General features: G+C 40.8%; 1 protein-coding gene across 3 annotated transcripts; it reads left to right on the top strand.

The window, feature by feature from the left end:
* Positions 1 to 721: 721 nt before the first annotated feature.
* ZNF507 (zinc finger protein 507) lies at positions 722 to 20,991 on the top strand. 3 transcript variants are annotated; one of them, XM_038148211.1, is made up of 7 exons: positions 722 to 780; positions 3,422 to 5,544; positions 6,660 to 6,765; positions 11,218 to 11,332; positions 13,575 to 13,679; positions 16,731 to 16,865; positions 16,994 to 20,991. In XM_038148211.1, exons 2-7 carry the CDS (start codon positions 3,427 to 3,429, stop codon positions 17,355 to 17,357), a joined length of 2,943 nt encoding a protein of 980 aa, XP_038004139.1. In that variant the 5' UTR covers positions 722 to 780; positions 3,422 to 3,426; the 3' UTR covers positions 17,358 to 20,991. The 3 variants fall into 3 exon arrangements, with proteins under 3 accessions (XP_038004139.1, XP_038004141.1, XP_038004140.1); XM_038148212.1 differs by lacking the exon at positions 722 to 780 and adding an exon at positions 1,491 to 1,643; XM_038148213.1 differs by lacking the exon at positions 13,575 to 13,679.
* Positions 20,992 to 21,893: the final 902 nt, after the last annotated feature.

Below are 21,893 nucleotides of genomic sequence, written 5' to 3'. Positions count from 1 at the left end.
AAACTGCTAAACCCTCTTGACAGCTTTACACCCAAACCACGGAGGTTGGGGAGTTCTTAACTACAGGCGTTTACCATCGGGAACCGCGCTGGGGAAACCATCCTTTGGGAGACTCTGCGGTTTTTGGAGCCCGTGGCGGCCCCGGCAAAGGAAGCGAGCGCCCGGAGCCGGGGAGCGCCCGGCACCGCCCGGGGCCCGCGACAGCAGCACTGCCACTGCCCCGGCACGGGACACCGGGCTGGCCACGCTGCTGCCCGGGACACCCGCACGGACACACACAGACACACAGACACACAGACACACAGACACACAGACATACAGACACATAGACACACAGACACACAGACACGCTCCTGCCCGTGTCACCGGCACGGGCACACACACAGACACACAGACACACTGACACTTCTGCCTGTGTCACCCCCGGCACGGTGACACTGTCTCACACACACTGACACACACTCACACACACTCCCGTCTTGTGTCCCCCGGCCCTGTGTCACACACACTGCCCCTCCTGTCCCGTGTCCCGTGTCCCCCGGCCCTGTGTCACACACACACACACTCCTGTGCCGTGTCCCGTGTCCCCGGCCCTGTGTCACACACACACACACTCCTGTGCCGTGTCCCGTGTCCCCCGGCCGTGTCCCTGTCCCTCCCTGTCTCCATGGTAACAGAGGCGGCGCTGACGCGGGCAGCGCCCCCCGCCGGTCACCTGACACGGGCCCGCGGGTCACGTGACAGGGGCTCCATCGTCGCCATCTTGCAGCGCGGCCGGAGGTGAGCGCAGCCGGGCTTTTCTCGCTGTTGCCGGCGAGCAGCGCGCCGGGGCGGCCCGGGGCCCGCGGGCGGCAGCGGCGGGCGGGCAGCGGCGCACGGCCGGGCGCCGGGCAGGGCGCCAGGCGCGGCGGCGGCGGGCCAGCCCCGGGGCGCCGCGCCGCGCCGCAGCCCATGTGCGGAGCCGCGGGCTGCAGCGGCTCCCGGCGGAGCCTTCCCGGGCCCGGGGCTGCCTCCCTTCCCTCCCCTCCCCTCCTTTCCTCACCCCTCCTCGCCGCCCCGGCGGGACAGCTCCTCGCTGCCCTCGCCCCGCGCCCGGAGCGCTGCCGGAGCCGCGCCTGCGGGCGCGGAGCGGGGCGGGCAGCGCGGCTCGGGCGGCCCGCTGAGGGAGGCCGGCCGCCGGGGAGTTTGCTGCCCTCGGGGGCCGCGCAGCATCGCGCCGCCCTCTGCGGGACCGGCTGGGCCGAGCGTGCTCGGCTCTCGTGCCCGGGGGCGTTCGCCCTGCCCGGGCGGCGGTGTGGCCCTGCTGGAGCCCGCGGCTCGGAGGCGTTCTCCTCGGGGCTCATCTTCCCTCCGCGTCCCTTCGGCATCCCCACACGCTGCTCTTCAGTTACGGTGCAGGTGGTTTGGACAGCGCTCTGAGGCACGTGTGGCTCTTGCGGCTGGTCCTGTGCAGGGACAGGAGCCGGACTCGATCATCCTTGCGGCTCCTTCCCAGCTTACTCTGTGATAATTTGTGTGCAGTTCTTACCATCCTTCTAAAAACCAAAGTCTGGAATAGTAAGCATTAAACGCTAAGCCAAGAGTGACATAACACATGTATATCTGCTAATGGGGATCAGCTCCAAGCATCCCAAATAATACAGGTGAAGGTTCTCTTCTTCTCCTTCTTCTTCTCTTCTCTCTCTGTTTGCCATTTTGACATAGCAACAGTCCATGGCAGCATATTTCTTTTATGATCTTCTGTCAAGGATTTTTTATCTTAGTTGTTATGCTGTTTTCAAGTAGAGAAAATATTTGCCTATTTAGCATTACTTTAAAAGTTTTAAAAGTACTAAGTGTAATTTAAAGTAGCGACAACTTTCCTTAACTCTTTTTCAAGTTGAAAATATTTCAAGTAGACATTGCTCCTTTGAGCATTTCATTAAATCTGCGTTCAGGGGGAAAAGCAGCTTTGTTCACTTTTCACAACGGTTTCCAAACATGTTACGGGCAGTTTGAAACAAACACCAAAGCGTTTTTATGGAACTGAATTAGGGTTTTCAAATGGTAGTTTTCAACTTGAAGTATTTAACATGAGGTGCAGATGATGCTAAAGAATTAACATTGCTGATAGCTCTGCTGATAACCTGAATTGGAAGTTCAATGGCAGATGAAGGCAATTTATGTAGTTCTGCCCAGAATTTTTTTGCAGTGGGAAAGGGTCACCACAGACCCTGCTCTCATGTGTCTGTGCATTATAATGCTGTACAGTAAATCCACAAGTAGAAATTAGTGGATTTCATGTTTTTTTAGGACCAGTTCCAGAGATTCTTTTTTGGCCTCTGTATCTTTCTTGCAAAAAAAAAAAAAAAATACCACATGAATTAACTTGGCATAATTTTTCAAGGACGACTGATAAATATCCCTCATCTCTTTATGTTCTCAGGTTTATACGTAGCATGTAAAAACTTTGTATAAAATATATGTGTGTGTTTGTGTTGTGGCACTTGAATAGGTTATTTTCTAGACATTTTTAGAGAAGTAAATTTGAATGTAAGACCTTTTGTCCAGCTCCTTCACCCCCCCCACCCCACAGCTCTGCCCACATCACAAAGTATGTTTTCATGTACATTTTTGTATATTGGCTTCTAGTTTGACCTCAAACACTGCTCATTATTGCCTGTGGTTTATGGTTTGATATTTTTAAAGGAGGGGTAATTGGAAATAGTAACTGCCTGTAGCTTCCTCTCAAAACAGAAAAGAACTGCTCTTTATAACTTTAGTACTGCTTGATTTTCCCTACAATTAAGAAATTGTAACTGCAATTAGTAAGTTTTCTAGAAAATGACATTTATAATGAGAAGTATGATTTGACATTTGAATTGTCTTTAAAATAGTCATAATGAAATGACTAGTGCAAGTAAATAACAGAATTGCTTTCTTTTAAAGTTTCAAGGAAAAAAAACCTGCTTATTTTTGTAAATTACGTTGTTGCAAATTGTCATTTGCTTTAGGAGCATCAATGCATCAAAGTACATTCGGAATATATTTTCATATCCTACCATGCTTTTAAACATCAATATACCAGTTACTGTCAATTGATATTTTAATGTTTAGCATTCAAATGTGTAGTGCTTGTAAAGAAAAAGAGAATAGCTGGAATACTGTTCTTCAGCTCATGTTTGAAATACTTGTCTTACCCTTGTACAACCTGGAGGCAGCCTGTTGGAGGCTCTCTTGGAATCATTCTGTGCAGCTGTATTGAAAAGCATCCACTAAATGTCCCCAATATCTGTGGCTACTTCTGTAGCCATTCTGAAAATTTCTATTAGTTTAGTGGAATTGGGCTTCCGTGATTGGTAGAGAGAGCTGTGTAAATAGTGCTGTGTTTTCATCATTGTGCAGGTATAAATCTTTATTTTTATAACCCCCCTTCTCCTAGGTATTATGGAAGAAGGAAGCAGCATTGCAGTATTGATGCCAAATATTGGGGAGCAGGAGGCTGTGCTGATTTCTGAAACGGTCATTGGCCCAACACTGCAGAGCAGCGAAGACCAGAGAAAATGTAAAACTGACCCCCTGATCCACGTTATCCAGAAGCTGAGCAAAATAGTTGAAAGTGAGAAGTCACAAAGGTGCCTTTTAATAGGGAAGAAACGTTCCCATGCCGACGCTTCTGCGCAGTCCTTGGACGCAGCCGAGCTCTGTGAAATCCCGGCCAAAGCCATCGAGCTCTCGGTGATTGCTACTAAAAAGACTGAAGAGTTGCAAGCAGATTATTTTGTGACTCCCACCAAGCAAAAAAAGGTGACGTGCTACCAGTGTGGTCTCTGTAATTTTCTATCGCCTTCGCTCTTAACTCTACAAGAACACATAAAACAGCATGGGCAGAAAAATGAAGTGATACTAATGTGCTCAGAATGTCATTTTGCCTCCAAAAGCCAAGAAGAACTTGAATCCCACTTCCAAAATCACCACGAGAATGGTGGTAAAAACAGCATCCAGACAAAAGTGCAGCAGTGTGTCAATGTCACGAGTTCATTTCTGCAAGGGCCAGTGGAAGGAAGTGTCAAATCAGGGACTGATCAGACAGGAAATGTGGAATGTAAGGATCCAGCTCAGTCTGCTCCTGTGCCTGAAATGGGTCAGAGGAAATGGTACACCTACGAGCAGTATGGCATGTACAGGTGTTTAATCTGCAGGTACACCTGCGGTCAGCAGAGGATGTTGAAAACACACGCCTGGAAACACGCGGGGGAGGTTGATTGCTCCTACCCCATCTTTGAGGAAGAAAATGAAAACACCAGCTTGTCAGAGACAGTTGTAACTCACACACCTCAGAGTGTGGATACAGTTGTCCTCTCTTTGGAAAACAGTGAACTTGATATCCATACTGAGCCTTCTCTTCAGCTTCAGATTTGCAATTCTGAGCAGCTGTCGTGTAAATCGCCCATAGGAACAAATGTAAAAGAGGAGGAGATATTAAGTGAGTCCATGGTGCATTCTCCTACTACAGAGGTTGTAGAGGAGACTGTGTCAGATACAGAGCCAGACAATATGATGACTGACAGCCTGCTGTCATCAGCACAGAAAATCATCAGTTGTAGTCCAAATAAAAAGGGTCACGTTAATGTCATAGTAGAGCGTTTGCCAGGTGCTGAAGAAAGTGTTTTACAAAAGCCATTCTTAATGAACACTGACATTGAAACGGAAAAAAAATTGATCTCAGAGGAGTCCTCTGTTACCTGTGAAGAACCTACTGAAGTTTATCATTCAGATGCAATTCAAGAAGTAATAATAGAATGGAATAACACTGAGAAGAAAGATAACGAATTAAGCGCTAGTAAAACTGTAACGGCTGACGAAAATGTGCCTCCTGCACGAAGGAGGACAAATTCAGAGTCTTTGCGACTGCACTCCTTAGCAGCAGAAGCTCTCGTTACAATGCCGATTAGAGCTGCAGAACTGACACGGTCCAGCCTCAGGGCTCTGACTGGTGAAGATGCTGTGGATGCAGGTGCAGGACAGGGAGGAGCTGATGGCCCATGCATGGCTCATTCTAAAGCGGTGTCCTCACTTAAGGATCCTTCGGAGGAGTTCGGTGGCTTAAACCAAAGCGAATGTGCAATAGTGGAGATAAAGAAAGAGAGACCGGAGTTATCAGAGGCGCCAATTAAAATGGGCATCAGTATGTCCCTGCTCACTGTCATTGAAAAACTGAAGGAGAGGACGGACCAGAACGCCTCTGACGATGACATCCTGAAAGAGCTGCAGGACAACGCGCAGTGCCAGGGCGGCGGCGAGGCGGCCGTGGCGGGGAGCAGCCTGGTGGAGTTCATCCCCAGCGCCGAGCGGCCGTACCGCTGCCGCCTGTGCCACTACAGCAGCGGCAACAAGGGCTACATCAAGCAGCACCTGCGCGTGCACCGCCAGCGCCAGCCCTACCAGTGCCCCATCTGCGAGCACATCGCCGGCGACAGCAAGGGCCTGGAGAGCCACATGATCAACCACTGCAAAGCCCGCATGTACCAGTGCAAGCAGTGCGAGGAGTCCTTCCACTACAAGGTAAAGCTCTTCCCCGTGCTCTCCAGAATCCCTAAAGAACCTGTTTCGCTGCTTTCCTAATAACTGGCGATCCCTCTTTCTGACTTATTTCGCTCTGACATCCTGGCTTCGTTGTAATTACCATTAGGGATTATTGCCAGCAGCACGTGCTGAATATACAGTTCAACTGTAATTATTCTGCTTTACCCACTGAAATCACCTTGCTTCCTCACATAACTTTTTTTTCCTGAGAATTATCTTATGGACATAATAATACCGTGTTGTTTTTCTGCCCACACATAGCAACTGCAGGAAGAAATGGAAACGTCAAAGAACTTAATAGCTGAAATTTTAAAAGAATGCTCAAACATGCCTTCCTCTTGTGAGTGTGGCAGTTGGGGGTAACTTTGAAGCAGAATTTTTTTCTTTTTTCTGCTGTTTTGTTGCTGTGGATGTTCTGTAGAACTTAGATTTGAAAGATTACATACCAGAGCAGAATAATACATTTCTGCCATTTTCCTAACTGCTATTTTAAGCATTAGTGAGTGAGTTCCTATGCACTCAGCTCAGTATTCAGGAATACAGAACAGATTGCATCAGTACCCAGCTGTACAGCTGAACCTCTTGGGAGCAGTGGTCATGCAAATTTTCCCATATTTATTGTAATTTAGTCCTAGTTTGAAAAAATATACAGGTAGAGTATCAAAAGGCTCTTTTCTTTCTCCTCCCCAAGCAAGTAGAAACAGGACTGGTGTTCTTAAGTCAGTAGGCAATAAGAAAATTGAGGTAATTTTCACACAAGCCTCTAATCTCATACTGCTTTTGGAGTACAGTAATTTTGGAGGAAGAACTGTGGCCACTTGTCTGTGGCAATGGGGAAAGAAGGAAATCTATTTTCTGCTTAAACACAAATCATAGAATCCTCTCAGTCACTCTCACCAGTCCTTTATGTTACTAATCCATATTTACTTGTTTTGTTTGTAGGAAAATTACCTAAGGGATAATCTGTATATATGTTAACATGCATTTCATACCAGTTGTCATTAAAGCTTGAGTAGCAGTGTCACAGATGATTGCAATATTCCAAATCTGTATGTTTGTAGTGTATTTTTTAACATTAGGGGCTGTTTTTTCAGAGCCAGCTGCGAAATCATGAACGAGAACAACACAGTCTTCCAGACCTCTTCTCTACAGCCACAGCTAACAAACTAATAGTTTCCAATGAAGCAGAAGATAGAGAAGGTACTGTTTATATTTACACTTGAAATTACAAAAACTCACTCATAACATTACTTGTTTGCTGTATTTGTGTAACTGGTTTTAAGATCTCTTGTGCTGAAATGCTTTCATGCCTATTCATAACCTTAAATGTGTGTTCTTTCCAGAGGGCAGAATTTACCATAGTCAGTCTTGAGGTGGTGTTTATTGTTAGCTGATATATTTTTAGCTCTAGTAATTAAACCCTTCTTGTGACAAACAATTTATATGCAATATTGTTCTGGATTTTTAAGAAGAAAATCCTTTTTTTCCTTCCTTCCTTTCTTCAGCAGCTATAGTATTTTCCAAATGATCTGAACAAAATAAAGCTTTTTTTTTTTAAAGTCACCATGGTAATGTAGTTTACTGTCAGCATATGCATACAATGCCATCCCTTCTGAGTTTAGAAATTTCTGTTTAATTATGCTAATGTCCAAAATGAGTCATTTATTTTAGCCCTAGCAAGGCAAATGTAAGACATTCTAAATATGCAACCTGTATCTGGAAGAGTTGCCTGGGTAACAGTAGGCATGCATTTTCATAGAGACATAGAATGGTTTGGGCTGGAAGGGACTTAAAAGCTCCTCTCATTCCAAGCCCTGCCATGGGCAGAGACAGTTCCCACTAGACCTGGTTGCTTACAGCCTCATGCTTGTTTAACTGTGTATCTGCTTCTAATTTAATAGGGTTTGTTTGCAAAACATAAATATAAACAAAAGAACAAAACAAAAACAAACCTAACAAACTCTTGAGGCATTAAGGTAATCAAATTGGGGAAAAAATTACCAAATTCTGGAGTTTAGGAGAAAATGTGGTCTTAAAATCCCTTGTGTGTCCTGGAAAGCCACTATGTATCATTACAGTGTAAATGCATCCTCTTCTCTGGTGAGTTACAGCTACTGAAAATATTTACAGCGTTTTTATTTTGAAGGCAACATTGTAATTATTAGCATTTTGCAATTTTAGAGCATTATGGATAAATACTGGTAATTAGATAGTCTCTGAACAACTGTGAGCTGAAGCATTCCCATTTTGTGCACGAAGCTCTTTTCTGTCCTATCTGTGCTCTCTTGTTTCTTTAGACAGCAAAATGTGCGCTCTAATAGTACTTAGGTTGCTGTGGTGATTTCTGGGTTCTACTCTTTCCTCTACAGCTGCTCAGTGAGTGCAAAAGTTGTTGAAATGGATGCAATTTCTTGTGGAAAAAAGGCACTGACCAGCGGGAGCCAGGGTGGATGGGCAATGGTTTGCCCAGAACAACTTGGTACATGTCAGAGCAGAATGAGTTCCCAGCTTTGCCTTCTGCTCTCTCAGCTCACACTGCCTCCTTTTCTGGCTTTCAGTATACAAGTTAAAAGTTAATTACCTTATCAGCCTCAGGTAGAATGACCCTTCCCAGCTCCTTTTTGCTCTCATCAATGCAGAAACCATTTAAATTCAGGAAGTTGATCTGTACTGCTCAGTACATCCCCAGGACCTAAGCCTGAGAGAGGCATTCAAAGCCAGGGGGGGACAGGGAAATGGCCAGGGATGGTCTGCTGGGAGTGGGAACCTTTCCTATTAAAAACTGGGGGTTTTCTGCAGAAGCAGTAGCATAAATGTTTAATGGCAGTGGTAGGAAATAAAACATTGTTACTGTAGTAAGTTACAAATATCTACAAGCACAGCTTGGACTGTTACTTCTGACCCTGTTGCTAAAGATGTCGTGATACAGGGATAACTACCTTGCAATGCCTGAAATGTGTCAGGTTTGGAGAAATACTGTGTTTGTTGAGCTCAACTCCTGGTTATGTGACTGATAATGTGAAAATCAATAGTCCTATCTGCTTTTGAAATTAGTATGTTTAATGAGGTTGTTTTACAGTTTATATCCTGATTTTGTACTTCAGCTTCCATGAAAGGGAAGCCCCTGTTCAAGAAATCTGCCTGCTTTCAATTAATTTAGAAATGTTTTTGTAAATATTTTTTCTTATTATTACCTTATGCAAGTGTTCCAGCCACGCACTTTAATTGTTTATCCCACATGAAATTTAGTAAAGTGACTTGAATGAAAACAGTTCTCCTTTTAAACTTTTATTAACTCATACTGTGGCATGCTTAAATTATTTCAGAACCAATTTATAATCAAATTGCAGCACCACTGCAGTACAGCAATCTCTTGTCAAACAGATGTCATCTCTATAAAGCCACACAAAACAAAGAAGTTTATGGCATAGCATCTGTTTATGTGAAAGATGCCTGAGCTGGAACAGTTTCATTTCTTGTTTATGAAATGGTTAGTCCTAAAAGTCTCTTTATTCATCATAGTTGTACAATAAATTAAAAGGAGCATTATGACACTGGATATGATCAGACTGTAAATGTCTAATAATGAAGGAATAGGGTAATAAGCAGCATTAGAGGAGCACCTGTTACTGCTGCTGCAACAAAGATCTGTCATTTCCATATTCACTTGTTGGAGACCTGATATTCTCCATCCAGAAAGCAAAACAGGCCCCAAACCCACAAGAAATAATCCACTTGAGGGGGTGAGGGACACGAGTGCTATTTTGTAACAGCAAGAGATTATGTGATGTATTATAATTTATGTGCATTTTGTGGAAGGAATAAATATAAAGTAGTGATTGGTATAAATAATTGCTCCTAAGTGTGTGCTGCTGGGTGTGAGCATCTTGGAACTACGCTGGAGCTAATGTGTTTGCATAATGCTTTAAAAATCTCATTAGATACTGTTGGTTTTAAACTGCCTGCCCACTGAAATACCAGTGAAATTCGTAGCAGAAAATACATTTGGAAGCAGTTGATTCTAAAGCTGCAGAATTTAAGATGGAAAACCCCTTCAAGCAGAGCACAGCCCCTGCTCTCCCATGGATCTGCAGCCCAGTGAGTGTCCTTGATCCACTTGAGGTCGCCTACTTGAATGTGTTTTCAAAAAGAATAATGCAGAAATATAAATTCCTAAGTCTTCAAGTAAATAATGAAGATTATTCTGATATTTTTTACATTAAAGGAAAAACAAATCTAATAAAATTTGAGCATATTGTAGGAAAAATTCCAATATATTTTGCTTTAAGGTTGACTTGCAAAGAGTAGCTGCTGTGTATTGCTTCCATATTTTTTCTTATATGAATGCTAAAGAGTGAGAACTGTGTCATGCTTTAAAATGAAATATAGGAAATATATTTTTGGTTAGCTTGGTACATACAGAAATATTCCAATTTTATTTCACTATCTTTGCATTCAGACTGCTATTTTATTTTATATGATATACTATATATTCTTCACAATAACCCTCTCGGGTTATTAGCCTTACCTAATTACTTTGCATCTTGAAGCAAAAGTGCTAAATTTTGGAGTGAAAGTTTAATTAGTTGTAATTTTTCCTTACTATTGAAGCTGTGTGACTGTATTCATCAGAATAATACATCTAGAACTCTTTTTGGCATAATTCAGTGCCTGCCTGTGGGAAAAGAAATGTCTCTTTTAAAGAGTTTTACCATCACGACTCTTAATTGTTTTGATAATGAGAAAATTCAGCCTAAAAAAAAAAGTTCATGAGGTGCAGCATGATAGGCTGGAATGGGAAAATTGCCTGCATAAAAAATGCCATCCCTCTTCCCAAATGTTAATATCTTAACCCAAATCAGACCCATTATTCAGTGAGGGAACAGGAACAGGGCTGTTAAAGTGTACACACTTATATCTCAGAAATATTCCAACTGTGCACTGGTGGGCACACATTTTCCTGTGTAAGGAGTCATTAGCCTTTGTCTCTGCAACCATTAATTTTTCAAGAGTCTTTTTCATTCTGGAAGGAAAAAAATTACTTTTGTTACATTTGCTTTTTAGTAATTTGGATAAGTTCCAAATTATTTATTAAGACATCTGGTCAATATCTATTTTTTTATCATCTCATATCTTTCAGAAAGTGTGAGAGTATGTTGGATGATAAAGAGGATTTAGAGGCTTTGGGAGGTCTTTTTGCTTTTCTTTTCTGTGTTTGCCAGTTTGAAACTCATCCATTCTCAATCCCAGTCTTTTCCTTTGATTTGATGCATTCTGCACAGCACTGAAACACTGGGTTCAGCAGTCCCACATATTATCACCTTCTGCTGTAACACAGGACTTTACCCAACCGCAGGGAGAAGGAAAATGTCCACATAGAGAAAAAGAATGCGTTTTCCTAAAATTTTAATAATTCCTGTAAATGGCAGGGCAAACGCAGAACAGTATGGTTAAAGAAACCATACCTTTACTACCTCTGTGTCTGTTGTCTTATTTAATACTTTAAAAGTATTAAATATTTATCAACATTCAAAACCATTACTTTAAAATTTAAATTCGTGTTTCATAATTCAGTTACGATGAAATTACAATCTGAGACTTCCTTACAACGCCGAGTGCAGCTCTCTACAATAATGGATTTTGTCCCAACAGGAAGCAAGTGTTCAGCCCAGAAGCTGTTCAGGTGTGATGTCTGTGACTACACGAGCACCACGTACGTGGGCGTGCGGAACCACCGCCGCATCCACAGCTCGGATAAGCCATACAGGTGAGTGCCTGCAGGGCCACTGAGCTGCTCGTGCCCTTGGCAGAGGTGCTGGAGAAGAGCTGCAATGACACTATCTTACTGCAAATTACTGAAGGAGACACACTTGCTGGCTGACTCAAACTATGTAATTAAGATTTGCTAATTTTTCCAGAATGCATCTTTTGCTGTGGCAGTCTTCTGCCTGTTTTCAGTTTGAAGCATTCACATGTGGAGAGGAAGATAATTCTGTTAGAATACTGGACTTTGGCCAACAGTAATAATATATTTCTCAAAACCCTTGCACACTTAACTTCATTTTGGATTTGCTTTATTGCAAAATGTTCTCCATTGTCATGTTACTGCTTTATACATCAGCTGCTACAGAGTGTGGAAGAATTCTGCCCTTGGCACCAAGTGCCTCATCTTTTTCACTGGTTTCTAACAACAGTAACATACTCACTTAGGATCATATTTTATAAGTTTTCTACAAGGGTATCATATGGATATATATAGGACTTGGTAGCTAAAATCACATGTAATACTACTGCTGAGGTCTCCAGCAAAAAAATTAATCCTGTATTTTCCTATTGGTTGCTGCATAAATTCCCCCAAATTCAATCTGTACTTATACAGTGTGGATCTCTGTCCCTCTCTAGTGGCTAGAAAATAGATCTGAGTCAATAGATTTTTTGAGCTGATCTTTAATGTAAATTTCTGTCTTTAGTGTAAATTCTGGAAACGCAACACCTTGAAATGCTGAGCCAAGCCAGGGACTTTCTCTTCTGGATAAATAAACCCTGAAAACGTGTTCTATTTTGATTTGTGCATTATAATGATATCCCATTACACCAGCAAAAATTCACAAGATGTTTACTCAGAGAGCAAGTGTGGAATACAAATAGATTGTTTTCTCCTCAGAACCTTCACTTTAACCATTATTTATTACTTAGTGAGGTTGGAGTAGCAGATACTGTGGAGTGTCTTGTACGTGGTAGTTTTCAAATTGGTGTTAGCAGCCTGTTTTGATTTAGGAACCCTCGGAAATTTTCCATTGGTGATGCAGACTGCTGCATACTAAATACAAACCCACCCATCTGCCTTGCTTCTCTTATTATTTTTTCATAAACCCCTTAGACAACTCTGAAAACCTGGCAGGATACTTGAGCCACATCTGAAAACCATAATGATCCAGTATTTATGGTATTTCTCCTTCTGAAACATGAATTCCTCAAGCCTTCCATAGTGTCAAACAGCAACCTACTATATTGCTGCCTTTTTGAGAGCTGTAAACATATTTTATTGTTTGTTTGATAAAACTTGCTGGAAACAAAGCCTTAAATGATATGTTTTTGTAGATTTGATAAGTTCTGGATTTTAATACTGCACAATTAAATCCTTTTAAAAATATAGTGAATATTGTTAGGCTAAGTATGCTGCAGTCTCAAACTGTTTCACACTATAGAACAGACTGTATAACTGAACATTTTATCATTTCAAAAAAAAAGAAACACCTAAAGTTCAAACAAATACATAAGAATTTTAGCTGAGCTTGATGGTTTCTGTTTTAATATGGTAGATACAGGAAGGTTGTGTGGTAGTATATTGATATTCATGAATAATAAGGAATTTGTGTAATACTTTGGAATCTAAATCCTTGGATCTGAATTCAGATCCACGCTGCTTTATGTATTGGTTTCATAGAAAGATATTGTGACAGAAGTAAAAAAAAAGAAAAATTTAAATGGCATGATGTGACACGCTTAGGGCACTTAAATCTGAATATGTTGATCTCGTCACTGACTTCTTTTTCAGCAATAAAGCCCTGAAACTTAGAGTTTTATTATTGGTTTGACTTTTACAATGTCATGAGAACATTGCTGGTGCATTAAGTAGAGCACTTAGTCTCCTCTGCAGCTCTTAGGGTCACATTGTGCCTTTGAAGGGCTGCACCCAGCCACCTGCATCCTCACCTCCCTTGCCCTTAGTGATGCTTATCCACCTCAGGAGAGGGGCATGAGGGAGATATCAGGAAGAAGCATAATCTGTAAGCCTAGTGATGCCTCCTGAAAGGTGGAGGCTGTTTTGGGCTGCAGACGATTCTCACTGCCCAACAGCAGGTTCATGTCATAACTTGGAGTTCTGTAAATGTGGTCAGTCCTCAGCTGCAGCCTCTCTAGGCACCTTTGCATTCTGGTGGCTGTTGGGGTTTGGAGCAGGGCCAGCAGTGAATGGTCAGATCAGTCACTTGTTGTTGTCTCTTCAGATGTCGCGTGTGTGACTTCGCCACCACAAATATGAATAGCTTGAAGTGCCACATGAGGCAGCACCCCCAGGAGCACCAGGCAGTGCAGCTCTTGGAGCAGTTCAAGTATGTAACGGGGCTCACATGGCAAAAGCTCTGGCACTGGGGGTCTTGTTACTTTAAAGCAGTGTTCAGATCCTGTTCCCTTCCCTCCTAGAGTCATTCTTTGGTCCAGAGAGTAGTTTGGGATTATTTGGGGTTTTTTGATGGATTTGCCATGGCATTCCCAGGCCATGCTTCTGCTGGCTGATTAAACATGTCCATGATTTCCCTCTGGGACACTGTTCAACCTTTGCTTTCCAGAATGTGGTGGTTGAACCCAGACTGCCTTCTGCAAGTAGTTTCTGGGCTGTGTTAATTACCTAAGCATGCCTGGAATAGTTTAGGAGATTGTATGAGCCAGAAGTGCCATGCCATGGCACTTCTAACATTTAACATTATAGACAGGTAAATTCCAGTATCCAGGAATGTTCCCTGGCTTTCTTTAGTATCTCAGTCTAGGCACAGCCTTTGCATGTACCTGTCAGTTGGAATCCAGCTTGGCATCACCTAGTTAAGATTTAGTGTGAATAGCCATTAATGGATGAATGTCCCTTAATAAATAAGGGTGGTTTATAAATATATGAGAAAGTTGGCACAAATGTGTGTAATTGTCTACTACTAATTTGCAACAAAAAATAGAAGTAGGGAAAGGAAAGAAAATTTGGAATATTTTGAATATTTCTTTGTGTAAGATTTTAAGGGCAATATGAAAAGTCTAAATAAAGCACACTCATATAGAGGTTTCTTCTCAAGAAAAGCTGCTTCTACAATTTAAAAGTACTTCCACTGCATTTTTCCCAAATGTTCCTAGAAGCATTAAGTTGTATTTGCTCAGCTGTCATACTTCCCACAGTATTGCTCTTGGTATTACCATGGATTACTGGAAACCTCCACACTTTGGTCCCTGATCCTCAAGGAATTAGTCTATCCAAAGCTGCAAGAGAATTGTTTCCTCAGTGTATCAATGCAGACTACACCTGAACAGTGAAGTTTATTAATTCAGCAGAAATCAAGCAGTAGGGTGGGTCATGCTATGGAATTGAAAGGCTTCTACTACTGAACTCAGTAGTAAATAATTTTGTTTCCCTGAGAAAGTTGCATATACTGTAAGTATATGATCATTAACTGTAGTGCAGCATACTAAAAGCTGTAAAGCTGTTGGATTTCCTGTGTCTGATTTGAACTGTATGCTAAAACAGTCAACAGTATTTGGCTCAAAATATACTGCTCTCAGCAAAGTAAATTTTATTAATAAATCACCTGAGTAAATTAATGAGCTTCAAAACATGAGAGTATTTAAAAGGGACTAAAAATGGACACTGGGCTGTGGCTTCATTGATTGTGTTCCCAAATCACTGACCAAGCAGTGTTAGTGGCACAGAAAATCATATGTATGGTGAGGCTAGAGGGCACATTTAACGAAATTAGGATTATTCGTTTTTGTGTTTTACAAAAAAATTACTTTGGCCTAATTTTATCTATAAATTAACTTTAAGGTCTGCCTTTTATCTAATGACATATTCTGTAACAGCCTCATTACAGATATTAGGATTCCCAATCTGAGAATAGACTTACCTACCTTTGAAAGCATCCATTTTCTTTGTAAGGCTCCAAATTAGAAGGAAAAGAGACAAATAGGATCCTACCTTCCAAATCAGTAGAGAAGAGTGAGCTAGAAGGACACACCTGTTGTTCCCCAGCAGGACAGAATGTACTGTGCTTTCACCTCACTTGGGAGAATTTTGCTGTTCTCTGCAATCTTCTGCTGAGCAGAAATAGTTTTCTGCGTGTGATTATTTGCAGGGCATTTAAGGACTACACCCTACTGTCATTAAGAAAAGTCATAAAACCTTACTGAACTGTAGTGTATAATGTGGTTTTATGTAGGCCTTCTTGTGTTTCCTGGTTACATTTCTGAAAAGGTCTGAAAATTTACAAAAACTGACTTGCATTGTGGTAATTTTAACAGACTCATCATAGTGAAGATCCCAGTGAAGATCCCAGTGTGAACACTGGGATCACGTTGCTTGAGGATAGCTGCATTCTTGGTTACAATTTATTAGCACAAGGTCACCTTCAATTGATTCTGATCTTTTCCATGGGATTTGGGGAACTGAAGCCTTCCCAAGTAGAAGGCAGCTGAGCAAAAGAGCTTTTTTATCCAAAAGATAAAAAGACAGATCCTGCTCTGAAGTGATGTCATGCAGCATCACTCATCTCCTTCATGCTGAGGTGACTAATTTATCAGCTTAAAAACACAAATATACATCATCCTCTGATGTATATTCGTGCATGAAAAGGGTTATACAGGATTTGATCAGTCTTGGGTTATTTCTGTCCATAAATATACACTACATCTCCCTGTCAATAGGATTTATTTTTCAAGGTTTTGTTCTTTACTGCATAAGATGGTGTTTTACAGGGAAATAGAAAATTTAGTCTTGTGGTACTGGAGCTGATGGAAAACTTCCTGGAGAAAACGATCACCTGTCTGAATCCTGATCTGTGAATATGTTCAGAGACTGACACTGCCCTCAGCAACCGCTGATCCTGCTCGAGGGGCTGGATTGGACAGTGCAGCCTCAAGAGGTCCCTTCCAACTTCAACAGCTCTGTGATCCTTAATAAACTAATACCTGCTATAGCAGGAAAGACTTATTTAGTTCAATTGACATAATTAGTGCTAATTACACAGTTCCTGCTTGGTTCAGAGCAGTGGCAGAGAGAGCTCACCACCTCCCTGCCAGATGCCATGTTTCTGCACTCAGTAAAAATCCTGCCTTTCTGCAGTGTTTACACAGTTTCATCAGGCCAAACAGATAAGATTTCAATTCAGTTGTTTAGGAAATAAAAAAAAAAGTATTAGAAAGTTCTCAGACCCTAAAAATAGTCTTACATTTCAGGATGAAGCTTTGCAAATTAACGTGACTCAGTTATGAAACTGAAAGTGGGACCAAGAAGAAGGTTCACATGGATCTCTCTGCTTACTCATCCTTTTGGAAGAACTAAACCATTACTAAACTAATAAAATTTAACTTTTAAATGTTTCTCTTTTTCCTTCTCCACTTTCCCCCAGATGTTCTCTCTGTGGATATGTATGTAGCCATCCTCCATCCCTGAAGTCCCACATGTGGAAACATGCAAGTGACCAAAATTATAACTATGAACAAGTGAACAAGGCTATTAATGATGCAATTTCACAAAGCAGTAGGTATGTCTGATTTACTGTCAAGCCCTGTTATCTTTCAAAAGACCCAACCCTGACCCAAAATAAAGTTCCCATCTAAAAGCAACAGCTGTATATTTTAATTTTTGTTTTTGTTTTTATTATTATTTCAGGTTTCAAGGACAGCTCACTGACAAAACCTTATTAGAAGGCACAGATGAAAGTACAGTACCTATACTAGGAAGTTCAGACAACCTGGTGACTTTTACCGAGTCCATTAACCAGACTACAAATGAAATTTCAGGTTCTGATGAAAATGAAAAACCTACCTTGATGAATACCTCATGCAGTTTAGAAAAGAACTCCATTCTACCCCATCTTGGCACAGAATACTGTGTTCTTCTCTTCTGCTGCTGCATTTGTGGTTTTGAGTCTACCAACAAAGAAAATCTGCTGGATCATATGAAAGAACATGAGGGTGAAATCATAAACATCATTCTAAACAAGGACCACAGCACGACTCAGAATACAAACTAGGCAAAGCAGTAAGTTTAGAAAGGATTTCCTAGAGTGAATATTTTCTTTTTTTGCTAATTTTTTGCCTGAGAAACTTGCTAAAGAGAAGAATTGGAAGCAAAACTTGATTTCCCATCCTGAGTTCTTATTTCAGTAGGAGTACAGTGTTTGAACCAGGGACTGATGAATCATTTAAGAGATAAATACAAGGTGTGGAGAATAGAAGGATCCATTTTAACCTGTTACTTCTTTATATGGTGCCAAGAATGTAGGATTGTTGGTTTTTTTCATTTCCTGTCAGGTACTAGTCAGTAATAATGCATTAGCACAGTACTTTAAAACCCAAAGGTGTGAAAGCTTTGAATCACTTGAAAAGCTTTTTTTTTTCTTCCTCCCTCTTTGTTGTTTTCCAAGTAATTCAGCAAAGAAGGTTTTTATCCTCTTTTTTGAAAGATGATCTGGCAGCAGATCAGTTAGAACTGTTACAGTATGATCTGGTAAACCCCCCTGCCTGGAAGGTGGGGAGAGGGGAGGTGGCCAGGGCATGCGTGTGTTGTATTCACACACAGGAGTTCCATTTTTCCCAGTCTATTTTTAGAGCTTTACAAACTCCCAAGTCATTTTCCAACAAAGACTGCCATCCTTTCCATTGATTTACAGCAGCAGGAGGTGAAGGGCCTAGAAGCAATTTGTTAATAACTATTTGTTTGATTGGATCCTAGCTACAAAACTGCTGTCTTTTCAACTCATAGTGTGTAACAGTTTATTTTTATAACAACAACCTGTTGTTTCTTCGTGGTTTTCTTGACACGTTCAGACGAATTATTTTAAAAAAGAAAAGCTTGTAATGTCACTTTCCATTTTTGGTGATTATTTTGCAGTATGGATGAGCAATGTTTTTAATGAGAATAAGATATTACCAATAATTGCCACAAAGTGATGTAGATGAAATCTATGTAGATTCGTGAGCAGAAATTGGGATTTTCAGGAACGCCTACGTGCTTTGGCAATCTTTGAAATGCCACTGGCTGGCCAAATTTCCCACTTGTCTGTCAGAGCTGTAACTGTAGAAATAATGAGCTGAGAGATAATCTTCCTGTAGAAAATCATATTTTAAAAAAGAAAATGGCAAACAATGTCTTAAGCCAAAACTGTATCCAGTCACTGAATAAATTTTACTAGTGCCTATAGTATGGATTGATAAAGGGAATTAGAGATTAATTTGTTGTCTAAGAAACACATAGAAATCTCAGCCTTTTAAAACCTTCAGCTTCTAAAATTACAGTGTGGGGGTTTTTCCTGTGTTGTTTTTACAGTTACAGCAGTTGGCAGTAGAAGATACTCATCTGGATATCAATGTGGAATATTATTACACTGGCTAGTTTCCTGGCAACTTTGTTGAGGTTATTAATTTAGTTGGCTACTTATTTTCGTGCAGTATCACTTCCAAAGAAGCCCTTTGGCAGCCAGATTTAAACTTCCTAGTTCAGGCATGTATTCCTGCTTCTAATGAAGGGCAGATGCACAGCAGCTTGCCTAGTGCTGACACGGGCATGCAATGACCTGATCTTTAGTAGCTCAGTACTTATAAAGTTCCTTACTCTGAGGGAAACAGAGGTTTCTGGTTCCTTTATTTACACCCTTCTGGCAGCAGAAATCAGCTGCAGCTGTAAATGTGAGAGGCTGGCACATGGAGTGTCTGTATTGTGCTAGCACTGCCTGGAAGTGGCAACCTGGAAAAGAAAACAGTAACAGAAGTCACAGCTTCATGAAGCTGCACAAAATGTAGAGGCTAGGGTAAAAGCGCTAAGACTTCAAGTGTATTTGATTCTTGTTTTCAAGAGATTTCCTCAATTTGATGTCTTCTTTTGGGTTAAATAGGTATTATTTTGTTTATAAATTAGATAGCAGAAAGTACACTTGAAGAATTAGTCAGGATATAAGGTCAAAGCATTTTTGTGTTGAATTTTTGAGATACTTCAAATACGTATTTGAAGTTAATTATACATTATTTTCAGTTAATAGTTATTTTTCATATTCCTACAGTTGGATTTTACATTTGAAAAACACATTATTTATTTACATGATCCCAAATTTCAGAGGAGATAATGAACTTTAAATGGGATATTCATATTGTCTTCCTGACACTGTTATTTTACCTTCAGTATAGAATTAATGTGAAAAAACTACATCATCTGGAATATATCTCTACTTTCTCACTCAGAAGTCCCATTTGTTTAAATAATCAAAGGACAGTGAGATTCCTAGTAATGCTAAACTACCAGTCAGTATTCACAGAAACAATATTTACCACTCTGTTATTTTTGTGTAATTCTGTTAAAGTTGCTCGGCTAGTGAAAGATAAAAAAGGAAAAACTTGCATTGATAAGCTAAGAAGGAGATGGCAGTGAACCAAAATGTCAGAAGCCAATAGCCTTGAGTCCAGATGAACAGCCCTGGCGTGTGTGGAAGCCACACGTGCAGCGTTCTGTGCGCTGCCCCGGCGATCAGTGTCGCAGGATTCCTGAGCAGGATGTGGCTGTTCACACTTGTTCTTTGCCATCTTGTTGCTCTGTTCTTTTTGACCATGTGTTCCTGTAAAACAGAAAGTGACTTGCCTCTAAAAACCGTTATCAGTCCTGACAAATGCCAACAAAGAATTCTTTCCCATATGCACAGGGATTTACTTTTTTTAGCTGTCTCCATGCTGCTTGCAATTAGTTACCCACTCAAATTCCCAGGGACTTTGTCAGGAGTCCTGCGTGTGAAATAATTATAGACTTAGTTTTTCTGAAAGCAAATTGTTTCTCAGGTTATCTGCTTTTGAAAGGCTATGGCTGGCCTGGTTGCATGATTTGTAAGGGGTTTTAAGCACATTTCAGAGTCACTAACACTGCAAATTTCCCCTTTCTTTAAGCTTTTAAACTATTTTTGTCTCTTCGGTCACAGCACTAGCAGGTGATCAGCTATTCACGTGCTGTTTGTTTAAATTAGATTTTATTCTGTGATACAAACTGTACCTTGCAGCTTTGTTTGCAATGCCTGTACTTCCACTAAAGAGCAAACTTCATTCATACTTGGCTGTACTGAAAAATGGGTGCATATTTCATCTTCCTGATTTATGCTTGACCTGGAAAAATAGAGTGGGATTCAGTCGGAGTTATTGTATTTTCCTCTTTCATAAGCACTTATTTAATCATTTGAAGAAATGTACAGTTGGTGCTCAAAGTAACATTTGTTAAGATATATTTAATAGAAATTTACATTTGCATTTGATATTCATGGACATGGGTACATGTATTTTTTTAAGAAAAGGTATTGTAACACTATGGCACTGCTTTTATAGCCAAAGTATAAAAAAATTTAGAAAACTGACATGTAAAGACTGCAGTTAATTCTGATACTGTATCTTATCAAATAGGATGAGTTTTGTTTTATAAAGTTATCCAGCACATTAAGCTGCATGCCTTAAGCTCTCTCTAGGATTGTGTTCCTGATAGGCAACTCTTTGGAAGGATGAAGCAAAGTCTGTAGTACTACTTTAACTACCTTCTGGAATACTGTACAATGGTAGAATAATTTATTTTGCTTTACAGGAGTTTGTCACGTATTGACTTTAATATTGTATTTTGGTAATAAACTTTTTTTTGTTAAACTCTTTAGTCACTTTCATTTGGCCTCTATGAGATATGAATATAGAAAATCCAAACACTGAACCAGTGTTTAGAGAGAGGGAAATCTGTTGGAGTCAAAAAGTATTTGAAATGCTTTCCTGCCATTTCTTGCTGTTGTATGAAATCAGGATTATTAGTTGTTATTACTAGTTTAAATACTGCTAATACAAGTTTTATCAAAGTAACTGTGGTGAAGAAATATGAAACTGTTAAGTCAAAATATTTGTAAGCCTGCATGCAGTTAAGGTGGCACTATGCTGAAGAACTGCAAATTTAAAATTCATAATGAAACTGGTAGGAATTTTTTCCCTAATTTAAATAAGAGTGAAAGCCTTAATCAGCTTTTTTTTCAGGTGATTGACTTTTGCTTTTCCATCACATAAGCTAAAACATATCTTGAAACCTATTTTTAAATATAGAGCATATTTCTTGGCCTTGCTGGAGCTTTTCTTCCCATCTTTCTCAGGAAAAAAATAAAGTCAGTTGGTGTTGCTGGGGAGAAAAGAGAGAGTATGGCCAGGATACCCACTGCTGCTATCAGCATGGTTTAGTTACATAAACAAGCAATCTTTGGCCATTTTCTTGTTGTTATTATTAGGGCCCTGGGCCAAACGTGTTGAAATAAAGGCAGGAACTACAAATGGCTTTAGATGCAACACTACAGAATGCTGTGTCATGCAGCTTTTTCACATTTTCTCTAACGCAAAACCTGGGGGGAAAGCTCTTTGTCGTAGGATGTGGCATCCAGGTATTATCCTGTTCACTGGGCTAAAACACCTCCCTCACTTCAGCTGAACAAAGCACAGGAGCCTCCTCAGAAGTTTCTCCCCCCATAAATAACCTGGCCATGCGTGATCACAGGTAGGACTGGGGGTCCTGTGAT

This window comes from Motacilla alba, chromosome 11 (genome assembly GCF_015832195.1).
Source record: "Motacilla alba alba isolate MOTALB_02 chromosome 11, Motacilla_alba_V1.0_pri, whole genome shotgun sequence".
Classification (NCBI taxonomy): Eukaryota; Metazoa; Chordata; class Aves; order Passeriformes; family Motacillidae; genus Motacilla; species Motacilla alba.
This window is presented reverse-complemented; position numbering and strand designations above follow the sequence as displayed.